The 16,466-nt window shown below is 36.1% G+C and overlaps 1 protein-coding gene across 1 annotated transcript in view; it reads left to right on the forward strand.

The window, feature by feature from the left end:
• Positions 1-16,466, forward strand: part of MORC1 (MORC family CW-type zinc finger 1) — a 314,151-nt gene that overhangs the window by 237,574 nt on the left and 60,111 nt on the right. Inside the window, exons 21-23 of the mRNA XM_055085704.1 lie at positions 3,016-3,081; positions 4,058-4,303; positions 12,779-12,883. Of these exons, the coding sequence (XP_054941679.1) occupies positions 3,016-3,081; positions 4,058-4,303; positions 12,779-12,883 (417 nt within the window). The remainder of the gene's footprint in view (positions 1-3,015; positions 3,082-4,057; positions 4,304-12,778; positions 12,884-16,466) is intronic.

Raw genomic sequence — 16,466 nt, forward strand, 5'->3', positions numbered from 1 at the left:
TGTATATTCTTGCCTCCTTTATCAAAGATAAGGTGACCATATGTGCATGGGTTTATCTCTGGGCTTTCTATTCTGTTCCATTGATCTATATTTCTGTTTTTGGGCCACTACCATACTGTCTTGATTCATAGTAGTTTTGTTTGTAATAGCCAAACACTGGAAGTCACCCAAGTGACTATCAATAGATGAAAGGACAAATTGTGGTATGTCCATTCAGTGGAATACTACTCAGCAATAAAAAGGAATGAACTATTGATCCACAAAGCAATATGGATTAATTTCAAAATAATTCTTCCTAGTGAAAGAAACCAGATGAAAAAGATTTATGATTACACTTAAGATAAAATTATAGAAAATGCAGATGATCTATGCTGAGAGAAAGCAGATCAGTGCTTGCCCATGGATGGGATGGGGGTAGGAAGAGGTGTAGGGAGGGGTCAGAGGGAGGGAGCTCAAGGAAACCTTTGGGCATAGTTAACTATAGCAAACACTGTATGATATATATGAAAGTTATTAAACGAGTAGATCCTAGGAGTTCTCATTACAAGGAAAAACTTTTTTCTTTTTTTATTATATCTATATGAGATGATGGATGATAACTAAACTTATTGTGGTAATCATTTCACAATATATGTAAGCCAAACCATTACCTTAAACTTAATGATGTATGACAATTATATCTCAAAACTAACTGGAGGTGGGGAAAGAATACAATGCAGCTGTAAAAAGGGAATGAAGAAGCTTTTTAAGTACTAATAGAGAAAGATCTGTAGGATATATCCTTAAGTAAAAAAGAAAGATGCAGACTGTGTGTATAATATACTACTATTTTTCCCCACCTCAGAAAAGTGAGGAAACCTTATGTATATATGCTTGTATTATAGATGATGTATAAGCAAATCTCTGGAAAGATAAACAAGAAATAAGAGCAGTGGTTATCTGTTAGTGGAATATGAACCGGACAAATACAGAATGGAGTAATAAGGAGACTTAAAAGTACACTTTTAAAAATATATGTTTTTCCATGTGAATCTGTATATATAGTGAGAGATATCTATATAAACATCCAGAAAAATAATGTCAGGGGAGTATAGAAGATAAAGCAATTAATTTTCCCTTGGGGAATAGGAGGAGGAATTTGGAGTGGGTAATACTTGAACTGAGACTTGAAGGATGAGTGAAATTCGACAGCTGGAGAATATCAGAAAGGTCATTCCAGGCAAAGGAAATGGGTGATACAAGGGCACGGGGACATGAAAGTGAACCTGAGGAATAGTAAATGTGACTGAGCATTTAGTGTATGAAGGCAACAAGGGGTGTCAGATGGAGGGAAAAATGGTTCAGAAGAAGAATTTAGAAAGTTAGTTGCAACCGTTTGAAAGCCGCTTGTATGTCATGCTAGGTGCTGTTTGGCTTCATTTAATAAACTTGAATTGAATGTGGTCTGTGTGCCACACCATGTGGCAGGTGCTACAGAAATGAGACTCTGTTTTCTAAGCTAGTGGTCTCAGTCCTGACTGCATATGAGAATCACTCAGAGAGCTTTAAAAACTACCGATGCCAGGCCCCATCCCCACATAATTGAATTAGAATGTCAGGGTGTAAGGACTTGGCATCAATAGTTTTTTTTTAAAGTCTTACCAGGTGATTCTAAGCAAATGCATCCAAGTTTGAGAATTCCACCTCCCCTTCTCTTTTCCCCCTCTTCTTCTCTCTTGTCTTCCTTATTTTAATGAAGTGAATAATATTGTGTAGAAAGGGGTTGTGGCACAGGTCTAGAGAAGTCTGTGAACTGGAAGCAAGAAAATGAGGAGGTTATAGAAAACAGTTCAAGCAAAAGACGATAAAGTCATTTAAACAGGGAGGTGACTTGAGGCTTGTGCAAACCTGTGGACTGAGAGTGATTATTAGCCCAGGACAGCCTAACTTGAATGTCTGAGTGTTTGGTGATGTTACTAGTCAAAAGAGGGACTGCACGAGGAAGTACAGGTTGGGGGTGGGTACAGGTACACAGGTGAAATAATTCAGGTTTGGAAGGGTTGCCTTAAAGGTACTTACAACTTATAAGATGCCACCAAGGGGCATTTGGATCTCAGGACAGAGGAAAAGGCCCTATTTCAACATCTTTGCAGGCCATTCACATTGGAAAAATTTTCAGCAGCTCCAACCCTTAACATCCAATCCAAACTGGAGTCAGGACTCCAGTTTGGATGTTAGGGCACTTAACAAGAGCAAGGTAAATTTTCTGTCCAAGAGAGCGTGGACACTGAGCTAGATACCACCATGGCATCTGTGGCACAGTGAAAGAAAGTGGGTGCACCAAAAAGGAGGTACAAGCAGATCCCCTAACCGGAGTCTCATTCCAAGGGGAGTGACCCTGGGTCTGGGGTGCAGGGCCCACATTACTCTTTATCTTCTCTTTGAATATTTCATTAACATCTCATCATTTTAGTGTAACAATTATCACATCAAAATATTAGCTTAGAAGGTGCTTCTTTTTCAGGAAAAACAAATGCTTTCTCTCTTTACTTATGCCTCTGAGTACAAGGCAGGAGTTGGTTGCTGAGGGTAAGGCAGCATCTCAGTTATTAGGGACACAATTAAGGCCAGTCTATCCTCAAAAGTCCCTTGAAGCTCAGGCCCAGAGCTCTGAACTATACAGAGCTGTTGCTGAAGGTCAAGGTTTATTCCAGATGCTGGGACCTACAAGTGGAGACAAAGGGTCTCCAGAGAGGGGAGATGAGGGCTGTGGAGACAGTGTTTAATACAGTGGCCCCTTGTATTGCTTATAAGACATTTGATCCATAATACTTCATTGGATTGTCTTGTACTGTCCAGTCCCTACCAGTCAGACATCATTGCTCTATGTCTAAACTGAAAGGGACTCCTTAATAATGATTGGTGAGAGTATGTGATCTTGGCACTTCTTTAAGAAATGAAGAATATTGAATTATTTTAATATGTCAATTGAAAGTTATTTTTACTTACATTTGTCTAATGCTTTTTCCATAATAGCCTCAATTTATACCAACAAGTAGGATCACTGAGTTCACTACCACCTGCCAAACTTCAGCACCTAAGGTGAGTAATTAAAGTGGTATTGAGCCATTTGTAACATTTCCCATGTGAAGGATAAGACTTATCAAGGGCCAAATGTCATCATGGTTTAATAGGTTCAGAAAGTGAAGCACTGTTACATATTTTTTCACTGTCATCATTTTTTTCTTATTAGAGTAATACATGTTTATTAGGAAAAACTCAGAAAATAAAATATAAATAAGAAAATTTAAATCACCCATTGTTTTACTGCCTGGAGACATTGACCATTTTAAATATTTTAATGTATTTATAATTGTATCTTTTCAGTATATTCTTTCCAATATGTTTCAAGACATATTTCATAGAAAAATATATATTTGTGTATTATATAAAATTATACATTTAAAATCAGAGAGAGTGTGTGTTTGTCTATGGATATATATTTGCCTAGAAATACGTTGTGTATGTAATTCCTACATTGTTTCTTGTTTCTGCTAAATGTCATATTATATTCCTCAAATGTCTATTATTATCTAAAATTTAAAATTTTTCGAACCTTTAGAGTTATAACAATCACACACAAAAAATTATGGAAAACTCTTTATAATTTTGTTTCTTCACATTTCTTAACAGGCAAATGGTGGGATTGATAAACCCCAGCCAAACTTTAGATGAATAGATTACTGACCTATATGCACCACGGATCCAAAAGCAAGAAAGTCTTTGTTGGGGAGGAAGTCAGGAAGCACGGTGTATTCTCAGTTTGGGGTCTTTTGCATCCTCAAAATCAGAAAGTTTCTTGACTCAGCCGAACTCTGCTAAATCAAATTCTGAATGAGCCATTACAGCTGTATACATTTGCCTACATATTTGCAACATACATTTGCCAAAATTCTAAGCTTCTGATTTTTAAAATTTTTATTAGAAATAAATATCATCTAACATCATAAGGGAAATGGTAATTAATTATAAATAAGCCAGCTGCCAAAAAGTAAAAGCATGTTCTTTGTTATTTAAGGGAAATACGAAAATTCAGAGAATCAGGCCTTCCGGTGATGACTTGAAGCACGAGTCTCTTTCATCCTTTGAGCTTTCGGTCAACCATAGAGGCTGGAAAAGTAACACAGGAGAGGGGGATTCTGATGTAGAGTATGTTTCAGAGACTAAAATTATGAAGAAGCCTATGCAGAAGAAAGTGAAACCTCAACAGTGGAGACATCCAGCCGCCCCGCTGGAAAATGTCAAACTAGCTGAGAGATCCCAGGTGTTTTTCTTTTTCTTCTCTTATTCACAAAATGTATAGTAATTCAGTTTTCCAGGAAAAGCATTCTGTAAGGGTTTTGCTTCATTTTCACATTTTTAAAGCACTCTAATTATAGCATACACATTGTAATCTGAGTTTCCTGGACAAGGTCCCTTTTTTTTTTTTTTTTTTCTATATTCTGTCTTTTGGAGCAAAAGTCAGGTTGCTAATATCAGCACTGAAGGGCTCCTAAAGAACACCTCTGTGGGATAAAGATTTTAATCTCTATTTAAGAGAGAAATATTTGTATAGGATAAACCTGTAATCTTGAGGATTTTGCATTCAGTGCTTTATAGCAAAAATGCTTAGCCAAATTTTACGTAAGTAGTTATCCCTGTAGTCAAAGTTCTGGAAAAATGAGATGTGATGTTGATAATATAGCTAAGTGCTGAGCTTGATTTTAATGAATGTACCACCCTAGAATTTCCACATATCTAAGTGAGCTTCTTTCTTTTAAAAGGAATCATTACATTTTTATTCTCACAAGGTTACACTTATTTAATTCCTCTTTGAGAATCTGCCCTCAGATTCAGTATATAACAGTAACAACACTTACAACTGAGTGGGCATTTACCCTGTGCCAGATTCAGTGTTAAATGACTACAGATATTATCTCACTACCTTTTAAAAAATCTTTTATAAGCCAAAATTTATTGCCTAGTTTATCTGCCTTGTTAATCAAATTTGACTTCTAATGTCTTTTTACTGTTTCTAAAAATTAAATTCACCCTTAAAGGGTGAATATGGAGCACATGGAAAATATTCAAATGAGTTACCATAGGTTCTGAAAGCAAGAAACTAATTTGATTAGCAAATACCCACCGAGCCCTGTGTAAGATACTGTGTTAAGCATGGTGGGAGACAAGATTTCAGGCATGGTTCTTTCAGAAGGAATTATTCTGAATAATAGTTACATTACAGAAATATCTCACACATTTGTGAGATATCTTTGTAATATCTTTGGAAAATGGTATGGATTCTTGAAAATCTTTAGTGATGGAGACTCACTACCTCCTAAGGCAGCCTTTCTCATTTCATTTTTGGGTAGCTCATTCTCTTAAAATATTTGAAATCCAGTTCCCTATAATTTTGAAACTTTGGCCCTAAGTCTTTTCTTGAGACTATAGAAGAAGCTAAGCTGAATCTGTCTACAATCTTCAGAATTTTACTTTGAATTATGTATCATATTTGAATGTAAAAATTCATCTGTTCAGCAGATACTCAACTTTTGCTATGTCTAAAAAACTTCATGCTTATAGTATAAAAAGTAGTTGCTATTACTTTATAGTTATATCTCCTTTAACCCCTGATTTCCATTCATTAGCTGTGGAATTTCAAGATTTGGGATTTGTAGGCTTATTTTATGGGTGGATTGCATGCTCCAAAAACAACGTACAAGTGATCGCAAAGTTGAAGTGAGCCCAGGTGTTAGAATAACACATTTTAGACTTTAAATATGGAGATTCACATGTGTATATGTGACTATATATATGTATATATATAAAATCATCTATTATGTGCCATTCAGTATGCCAGCCACTACAGGGGATTCAACTATGAGCAAAATCACATATGGTCCCAAGCCCCCACTGAACTTATAGTCTAGTGATGGAGACAGACAATCCAATGATTATACAGACAAATGTGAACTGCTACTGTGGTAATTTTTATGAAATAGTAGCATGAGTCCTTGTAATAGGAGATTTGACTCTTGGAGAACAGAGAAGTCTTCCCTGAAAAAGCAATGACATATGACTTTTAGGATTGAATTCCAGCTAAGTGGGTAAGAGGAGAGGAAGAGCATTTCCAATCAATGCAAACATCATTTGCTAATGAGGGAACATGGAATACAAAGTAACTTAAGAAGACAACTAAGCTATGGTGGGGCAGAGGGGAAAAGGGGGCTGTGGTGTGAGATGGGCGGGGAGTGATCAGAACCATGCAGGCCTATAGGCTTTGATAAGTGGTTTTGTATTTATCCTGAAAGCAATGGGAAACCACTGAAGGGTTTTAAGCAGGGAAGTGGTGTGATCATATTTTCCTTTAGAAAATATTGCTTTGGTTGAGTATGAAAGATGTATTAGTAGAGAGCAGAGTGAATGTGGGCAGAGCAGTTAAAAGGCTATTGCAATGGCCCTGTGGGGAAATAATGGTGTGGGTGAGGGTGATTCTGTGGAGTGAAGAGGAGTGGATACTTTGTTTCTTGTGTGTTTGCCTTGAGGAGGGAGCACTGACCTGTTTGTTGAGATATTGGGTGTAGATGGTCAGAAGCTGAATTCTGTTGAGAGGCTAACTCAACCAGGCAAAGGCCTAAAAAGTCCATTGACTTAATGACTTAGTGGTAATAGGGATGATCACAGGAAGAATTTTATTGTTGTTGGACTAGAGAGAATAGAACCCAGATTAGAATGGATTGATTAGCAAGTGGAAGGTAAAGAAATGAAGACATATTGTACGTCAACTCTTGGGAAGATAAGTTTACCTCAGAAGATAGTCTATACTAAGAAAATCTGGAAGTGAAGTGGATAGATCAGGAGACTGTGAAATTTTTCATAAGTACTTGAAAAATGAATTTAGTCAGGTTTAAACTGCAATTCAAAAGGCTTTTGATTACTTGAGGATTATTTGCAGTATATTCTAATCTCCTATCCAGTTAACACAACAATAGGCATTACCACTTCCAGACAGAGGAAGTACAGGAAGTGTGATTGATTTTGATATTAGCCTAAGTAGATGGAATTAGGAAGACAGGCTAAACACTCCAAATAAATCTTATCATGTGTTCCAATATCTTGATAAAAATGGCTCTGGAATTAGCCAGTGTTGTACCTTATATATACCACAATTCAACTCTCTTAATACAGGTAATTAATTAATTGTTCTTCCTAGAGAATTGTTTTATCACATACTTGAATTTCTCAGAAGATTCCACTTTTATCCTAACCTCCCCACCCCGACACCATTTCCTGAAGATGGGGCTCCCAATAAAAATAATATATTTGTTTCCTACATCTGCAACTTTTAATTCCTTTGAATTTTCCCTCAGTTTCCTTGATTAATTCATTTCATTCAACAAACGCTTATTAAGCATTTACTCTGGGCTGGGTGCTGTGGACTCAGAGATAAATAAGACAGTTTTTGCCCTCAAGAAGTTGAGTCTACCTCTAGCCATTCCAATAAAAGGAGACCTTTCCCTGTATCATAAATCCAGTGGTTTCTCACCTTTTCAAGTATGAAGAAACACTTTTCAATATCAAAAAGTGACTGCATTTAGGTCTTTAATCAATTTGAGTTTATTTTTGTATATGTTGTTAGAGAATGTTCTAATTTCATTCCTTTACATGTAAGTGTCCAGTTTTCCCAGCACCACTCATTGAAGAGACTGTCTTTTCTCTATTGTATATTCTTGCCTCCTTTGTCAGTAATTGACCATAAATGCGTGGGTTTATTTCTGGGCTTTCTATCCTGTTGCATTGATCTATGTGTCTGTTTTTGTGCCAGTACCATACTGTTTTGATTACTGTAGCTTTGTAGTACAGTCTGGAGTCAGGGAGCATGATTCCTCTAGCCTCTTTGTTCTTTCTCAAGATTGTTTTGGCTATTTGGGGTCTTTTGTGTTTCCATACAAATTAAAACATTTTTTGTTCCAGTTCTGTGAAAATGCCATTGGTAATTTGATAGGGATTGCATTGAATCTGTAGATTGCCTTGGGTAGTATGGTCATTTTAACAGTATTGATTCTTCTAATCCAAGAACACGATATATCTTTCCATTTGTTTATGTCATCTTCAGTTTCTTTCATCAGTGTCTAATAGTTTCCAGAGTACAGGCCTTTTGCCTCTTTAGGTATATTTATTCCTAGGAATTTTATTCTTTTTGATATGACAGTAAGTTGGATTGTTTCCTTAATTTCTCTTTTTGATATTTCATTGTTAGTGTATAGAAATGCAGCAGATTACTGTATATTAATTTTGTATCCTGCAACTTTACCAAATTCATTGATGAGCTCTAGTCGTTTTCTGGTGGTGTCTTTAGGATTTTCTATATATAGTGTCATGCCATCTGCAAACAGTGAGTTTTACTTCTTCCTTTCCAATTTGGATTCCTTTTATTTCTTTTTCTTCTCTGATTGCTGTGGCTAGGACTTCCAAAACTATGTTGAATAAAAATGGTGAGAGTGGGCACCCTTGTCTTGTTCCTGATCTAAGAGGAAATGCTTTCAGGTTTTCACCATTGAGTAGGATGTTACCTGTGGGTCTGTCATATATGGCCTTTATTATGTTGACGTATGTTCCCTCTATGTCCACTTTCTGGAGAGTTTTTATCATAAATGGATGTTGAATTTTATCCAGAGCTTTTCCTGCATCTATTGAGATGATCATATGGTTTTTAATTTTCAATTTGTTAATGTGGGGTGTATCACATTGACTGATTTGCAGATATTGAAAATTCTTGCATCCCTGGGATAAATCCCAGTTGATCATGATGTATGATCCCTTTAATTTATTGTTGGATTCAGTTTGCTAGTATTTTGTTGAGGATTTTTGCATCTATGTTCATCAGCGATATGGAACTGTAATTTTCTTGTTTTGTGAGATCTTTGGTTTTGGTGTCAGGGTGATGCTGACCTCATAGAATGAGTTTGGAAGTGTTCCTTCCTCTGTAATTTTTTGGAATAGTTTTGAAAGATAGGTATTGATTTGAGTCCTCTCCCTTTTTTTCTTGATGAGTCTGGCTAAAGGTTTATCAATTTTGTTTATCTTTTCAAAGAACCAGCTTTTAGTTTCATTTATCTTTTCTATTTTTTTTCTTTTAGTCTCTATTTCATTTATTTCTGCTCTGATCTTTATGATTTCTTTTCTTCTATTAAATTTGGGTTGGTTTGTTCTTCTTTCTCTAGTTCCCTTAGGTGGAAAGTCAGGTTATTTGAGATCTCTCTTGTTTCCCGAGGTAAGCTTGTATTGCTGTAAACTTCCCTCCTAGAGCTGCTTTTTCTGTGTCCCATAGGTTTTGGATCATTGTGTTTTTGTTTTCATTTATCTCTAGGTATTTTTTTTATTCCTCTTTGATTTCTTCAGTGATCCACTAGCCGTTTAGTAGCATATTGTTTAGCCTCCACGTGTTTCTGTTTTTTGCAGTTTTTTCCTTGTAATTGATAATAAAATAAACTCAAAATGATTAAAGACCTAAATGTAAGGCTGGATACTATAAAAATCCTAGAGGAAAACATAGGCAGAACACTCTTTGACATAAATCATAGCAATATTTTTTTGGATCTGTCCCCTATAGTAATGGAAACAAAAGCAAAAATAAATAAATGGAACCTACAATTTGTTAATGTGGGGTGTATCACATTGACTGATTTGCAGATATTGAAAATTCTTGCATCCCTGGGATAAATCCCAGTTGATCATGATGTATGATCCCTTTAATTTATTGTTGGATTCAGTTTGCTAGTATTTTGTTGAGGATTTTTGCATCTATGTTCATCAGCGATATGGAACTGTAATTTTCTTGTTTTGTGAGATCTTTGGTTTTGGTGTCAGGGTGATGCTGACCTCATAGAATGAGTTTGGAAGTGTTCCTTCCTCTGTAATTTTTTGGAATAGTTTTGAAAGATAGGTGTTAACTCTTCTTTAAATGTTTGATAGAATTCACCTGTGAAGCCATCTGTTCCTGGACTTTTGTTTGCTGGGAGTTTTTAAAATTACTGATTCAATTTCAGTACTGGTAATTGGTCTGTTCATATTTTCTATTTCTTCCTGGTTCAGTCTTGGGAGATTGTACCTTTCTAAGAATTTGTCCATTTTTTCTAGGTTGTTCATTTTAATGGTATATAGTTGTTCGTAGTAGTCTCATAATCCTTTGTATTTCTGTGGTGTCCATTTAATTTCTCCTTTTTCATTTCGGATCTTTTTGATTTGAGCCCTCTCCCTTTTTTTCTTGATGAGTCTGGCTAAAGGTTTATCAATTTTGTTTATCTTTTCAAAGAACCAGCTTTTAGTTTCATTTATCTTTTCTATTTTTTTTCTTTTAGTCTCTATTTCATTTATTTCTGCTCTGATCTTTATGATTTCTTTTCTTCTATTAAATTTGGGTTGGTTTGTTCTTCTTTCTCTAGTTCCCTTAGGTGGAAAGTCAGGTTATTTGAGATCTCTCTTGTTTCCCGAGGTAAGCTTGTATTGCTGTAAACTTCCCTCCTAGAGCTGCTTTTTCTGTGTCCCATAGGTTTTGGATCATTGTGTTTTTGTTTTCATTTATCTCTAGGTATTTTTTTTATTCCTCTTTGATTTCTTCAGTGATCCACTAGCCGTTTAGTAGCATATTGTTTAGCCTCCACGTGTTTCTGTTTTTTGCAGTTTTTTCCTTGTAATTGATAATAAAATAAACTCAAAATGATTAAAGACCTAAATGTAAGGCTGGATACTATAAAAATCCTAGAGGAAAACATAGGCAGAACACTCTTTGACATAAATCATAGCAATATTTTTTTGGATCTGTCCCCTATAGTAATGGAAACAAAAGCAAAAATAAATAAATGGAACCTAATTAAACTTAAAAGCTTTTGCACAGCAAAGGAAACAGTAAACAAAATGAAAGGACAACCTACAGAATGGGAGAAAATATTTGCAAATGATGCAACCAACAAGGAATTAATCTCCAAAATATAAAAACAGCTTATACAGCTCAGTATCAAAAAAACAAACAACCCGGTCAAAAAATGGGCAGAAGATCTAACTACTGTATACATTTCTCCACAGTAGACATACAGAAAGCCAAGAGGTACATGAAAAGATGCTCAATATTACTAATCATTAGGGAAATGCAAATCAAAACCATAATGAGATATCACCTTACACCTGTTCAGAATGGCTGTCATCAAAAAAGACACAAATAACAAATGTTGGTGAGAAAAGGGAACGCTTGTACACTGTTGGTGGGAATGTAAATTGGTGCATTCACTGTGGAAAACAGTATGGAGGTTTCTCAAAAAACTAAAAATAGAACTACCCCATGACCCAGCAGTTCCACTCCTGGATATATATTCAAAAAAAACAAAAACACTACTTTGAAAAGATACAAGTCACCCCAATGTTCATAGCAGCATTATTTACAATTGCCAAGATATGGAAGCAACCTAAGTGCCCATCAACAGATGAATGGCTAAAGAGGAGGTGGTTCATATATATACAATGGAATACTACTCCACCATAAAAAAGAATGAAATTTTGCCATTTGCAGCAACATGGATGGACTTTGAGGGCATTATGCTAAGTGAAATAAGGCAGACAGAGAAAGACAAATACTGTATGATATCACTTATATGTGGAATCAAACAATACAACAAACGTGAATATAACAAAGAAACAGACTCACAGATATAGAGAACAAGCTAGTGGTTATCAGTGGGGAACGGGAAAGGGGGGCAATATAGGTATAGGGAATTAAGAGGTACAAACCACTATGTATAAAATAAGCTACAAGGATATATTGTACAATACTGGGAATATAGCCAATATTTTATAAAATATATGTTGAAACTGTCAAAAATTTTTTTTAAATGACTGCAGGCATCTCACATGATACTAGGAGTATTCAGTATCTACTGATTAAGAACAATATAATAGGGACTTCCCTGGTAGCACAGTGATTAAGAATCTGCCTGCCAATGCAGGGGACATGGGTTCAAGCCCTGGGCCAGGAAGATCCCACATGCCGTGGAGCAACTAAGCCCGTGCACACAACTACTGAGCCTGTGCTCTAGAGCCTGCGAGCCACAACTACTGAGCCTGTGTGCCACAACTACTGAAGCCTGTGCGCCTAGAGCCTGTGCTCTGCAACAAGAGAAGCCACTGCAATGAGAAGCCTGCGCACTGCAATGAAGAGTAGCCCCTGCTCACCCCAACTAGAGAAAGCCTGCTCACAGCAACAAAGACCCAACGCAGTCAAAAATAAACAAATAAAATAAATAAATTTATTTTAAAAAATAATAAAATAAAAGAAAGCCATCATAGATATTTTGAAATGAATATATATCTTATTTCCCCCAGCGACCTCTGCATAAATTTTAAGAACAATGTATATATCCATATGAGACACTATATATTCAGTATATAGACAGTAATTCATGCAGATTCTTTGCAAAATACTACAAGCCCTTTGATTCACCGTTGAGCACCATAATCTACACCACACATTTCATACTTAACTTGCATTATAATATTATTTTGTTGTTATTTTCTATTATTTAGCCTTCACATGTGCGTATCTAAGTCATACTTCTTGAAGGCAAAGATAAAAAAATGAGTTTCCTCTGTTTATCCTACAGAAGTCAGCAGTTACTAGAGGCTGAAGAAGGAAAGAGCGAAGGTGGTTTAATGTGTACCGTTGATTGCTACTAATCCTTGTATATTTTTTGTTAATACCTTGCTATAGGCCTCTTCCTGGGAAATGAAGGGGAAGCAGAGACAAAACCCTGTGCAGGAATGTAAGGCTCTGATTGAAGTTGAAACCAGCAACAGCAATTTGAATATAATCCAGGTGAGATAAACTTTACTGACTAAATGACACCTTGAAATTTATTCACTTCCATAACGATGAGAGGAATCCAAGAAGCATTTCACATTAGTGCCTCAAGTAACTGAAACATTTAATTGAATAACCTAGTTTTTAGGTGAAGAAACAAGACTCAGAAAGTTTGTTGCTTGCCCAAAGCTACATAAACTAGTAAAAATACAACTGGGACTTATACCTCCTGACCACTAGTCCATAATGCTTTTCATTTTAGTTATCAGGGTGAGAAAGCTTTAATATTATGTTAATGTGTATGTGTGTGTATATATATAAAACTGGAAGTTCATCTCAAAACCTGCATGCTCAAACCCAAAGCATCTGAACCTTTCTGTAATTCACAGTGTGGATTCTCACCAGAAAGTATAATTCTAATCTGACTTAAATTAGGCCACTGCCATAAGTCCTGCTAAGAGAAGTCTTTTCAAGAAATATGGACATACTTTCCATTTACTTCTATAGATTGTGTATCCCTGATTCTAACTTGCTAGTCAATTTCAAAGACCTACATATCTGGACTACCGTACCCTAGACCCCAGCAGAGTTGCCTTCCCTCACTGAACCAAGTGTGAAAGCCCTTAGCGTATAGGAAGAATCGACTCAAGGAATATGAGGAACACTTCATCTGTGAAGCCATGTTAAAGACACTGTCCATTATGTTATAGAGAGCCCTTTGTGTTGTAAGAAAAAGGTTCATTTGAATGTTTAAATTTAATATCAGGAAACAATCAATTTCATATTTTCTTTTATCAGAATATGAATTTTATTACTCACTGTATTTCTCTTTATACCTCAATTGCCAAGAAGCTTATAACTAAACTTCAGTTGAAATAAGAATAACTGTAGTTGCCACGATGGTTGTTATTTCCTGACATAATAATATAAGTGAGAATATTTAGAAAAAGGCCTGTGTCATTATACATGTCTTTAGGTAAATTACCTCAAAGTGCTATTTAGGATTGTAGATTAAGTTTCAATTATAAATGAGCCAATGAGGAGCATAATGTCTTCTGACTTTAGCCTAATTTATGTGCTCTTCAGCGAAACAATATTGTCACAAGGTACATGATATAACAGTAATGGAGGTTTTATTTTTAGAAATTTTCATTATGGAACATTTCAGACATAGCACAGTCAACCCGAATGTGCCCATTTCCCAGCTCCAACAATTATCAACTCATGGCTGGTCTTGTTTCATCTGTATCCTCCCCCTCCCTTGCCACCCTCATTACTCCCAACCATCATATCATTTCATCCATCATTATAATTGTTTTAAGAAGGTATCTGAAGGGATGTTGAAAAGCTCTAGGAGTGATTTGTGAATGAGAATTTATTGACAGTTAAATCCAGGATGTGAAGAAAGTGAGCACCAACATGTTTTCAAAAGGAAAAGGGTCAAACTTTAATCAGAGGCCAGGAAAGAAGACTACAACTGGTGTTGTCAATAACTCAACCTCTTTACCTCTTTGAAGACAAATGTGATATAACTGTACCTGTGAATATTACTAGTCATGACCTGCTTTGCAGAATCTTCAAAGTCTTTGTGTTTTTCATGTAGCCATTGCTTTGTCACCTCCCTAAACTTTGCATGCAGCTTTTAGCAAGTGCTTTTTCACAAATTAGGTATGACATTTATATTAAAATTTTTGCTGTCTTTTAATGTAATATTTCTCAAGTTCTTATGTTACTTGTGTGAATGTGTGTGGTGTGATTTATTTGTGTTCTGTGATCCTGACAGGAAGTCTGTTTTCAAATTCATGGTATCTAATTAATTTGGATAAATACTGTACATTATCCAGTAATGCCCATTAATTTTTCTGTTTGGCCACAGTTGCAGCAGTTCAAGTAGGAAATAATTGCTTCTGAATGCTTGTCTGCCTGGACTTCTTAAACTCAGAAATTAAAAAAAGATTGTTTTTAACCCCTGGGCTCCTCCCCAGTTATTGTCTAACTGTGGTGCTTGTGTTGTGTATGTGTGTGTGCATGTGCTTTAAATTCTGACCTTGCACCTGTCAAATTTAAAGAAGGAGGGTATGCAGGGCTGCAAGAGGTTATCACTTAAGGAAGAGCAATTCGCTACCCACCACCTGCTGCAATTAGGTGGTTTTTATTATTTTGGTGAAATTACTGCAGCCCAGGATCTTATTTTCAGATGTAATAGGCTCCAAAATATATGTTCAGCTCCACAAAGAAAGTCCATCTCACAGGAATGACTTCACATTATCCAAATTCCCAAGACTGTTGTATTATATCATAACGGCAGTTTAGTCATTTAAAAGATAAATCCAGCTTCAATCCACTTGGAAGATACATTCTGACTTTCGTCGTGTATTCTTTCCCTTTATACCAGTCTGCATGAGTTGGCCAGTTACAGTCTGATGGTGCTGGTGAGCTATGTGCCTGAATATTTAAAGGGCTTCCAGCAAAGACAGCCCGCTGTGTCCATCTCCCCACATGGGATGACAGGGTTGATGTTACCAATGGCAACTGTAACATTAAAAGGGCACTGGCCCAGCACCCTCATCCTGTGCCTCCCTGTGCTCTTCTGAGTGTGTTTTTTTCACATTATATGGAGAACATCTCTATTCCGGTTGGCACGTTCTTTCTTTTGTGTATTGTTAATGTCTGTCAGTCTGCCTTTGGAAACGATTTTTTTTCATATTAGGGCATTTCATTTCCCTCTCTTCCAAGTTTCAGGCACATGTCACTCTGGCTCTTGTACCAACAGTTGTGCAATTTCAAGTGAAATGATAAGAATATTGATTACTTTTCAGATTTATATTGACTCTGACCACTGCTGATTATTTCAGCTATACTGTCATATAATCTCCAAGATCACCTCATCTGCTGTGGCTCAGGGTTATAACAGTTTGATCTGTTTTCCTAACTTCTTCCTCCTCCTACTCCACTTAATCCTTTTTTCCGGGGGGGTGGCAGATTTTATTACAGTAATAAATTTGAATTTTTATTCTAATTGAGCTTCTCTTCAAAAATCAGTTAGGCTTTTACTTTAGTTTTATTTTTTTAACATCTTTATTGGAGTATAATTGCTTTACAATGGTGTGTTAGTTTCTGCTGTATAACAAAGTGAATCAGCTATATGTATACTTATATACCCATATCTCCTCTCTCTTGCGTCTCCCTCTCACCCTCCCTATCGGACCCCTCTAGGTGGTCACAAAACACCAAGCTGATCTCCCTGCGCTATGTGGCTGCTTCCCACTAGCTATCTGTTTTACATTTGAAAAATACTATAAATAACTCAATAACTACAAATAACTCAACTTTGTTTCTTGTTATGGCTGAGTAATATTCCATCGTATATATGTGCCACATCTTCTTTATCCATTCATCTGTTGAGGGACACTTAGGTTGCTTCCATTTCCTGGCTATTGTAAATAGAGCTGCAATGAACATTTTGGTACATGACTCTTTTTGAATTATGGTTTTCTCAGGGTATATGCCCAGTAGTGGGATTGCTGGGTCGTATGGTAGTTCTATTTGTAGTTTTTTAAGGAACCTCCATACTGTTCTCCATAGTGGCTGTATCAAT

This window comes from Physeter macrocephalus, chromosome 1, assembly GCF_002837175.3.
Source record: "Physeter macrocephalus isolate SW-GA chromosome 1, ASM283717v5, whole genome shotgun sequence".
Taxonomy (NCBI): Eukaryota; Metazoa; Chordata; class Mammalia; order Artiodactyla; family Physeteridae; genus Physeter; species Physeter macrocephalus.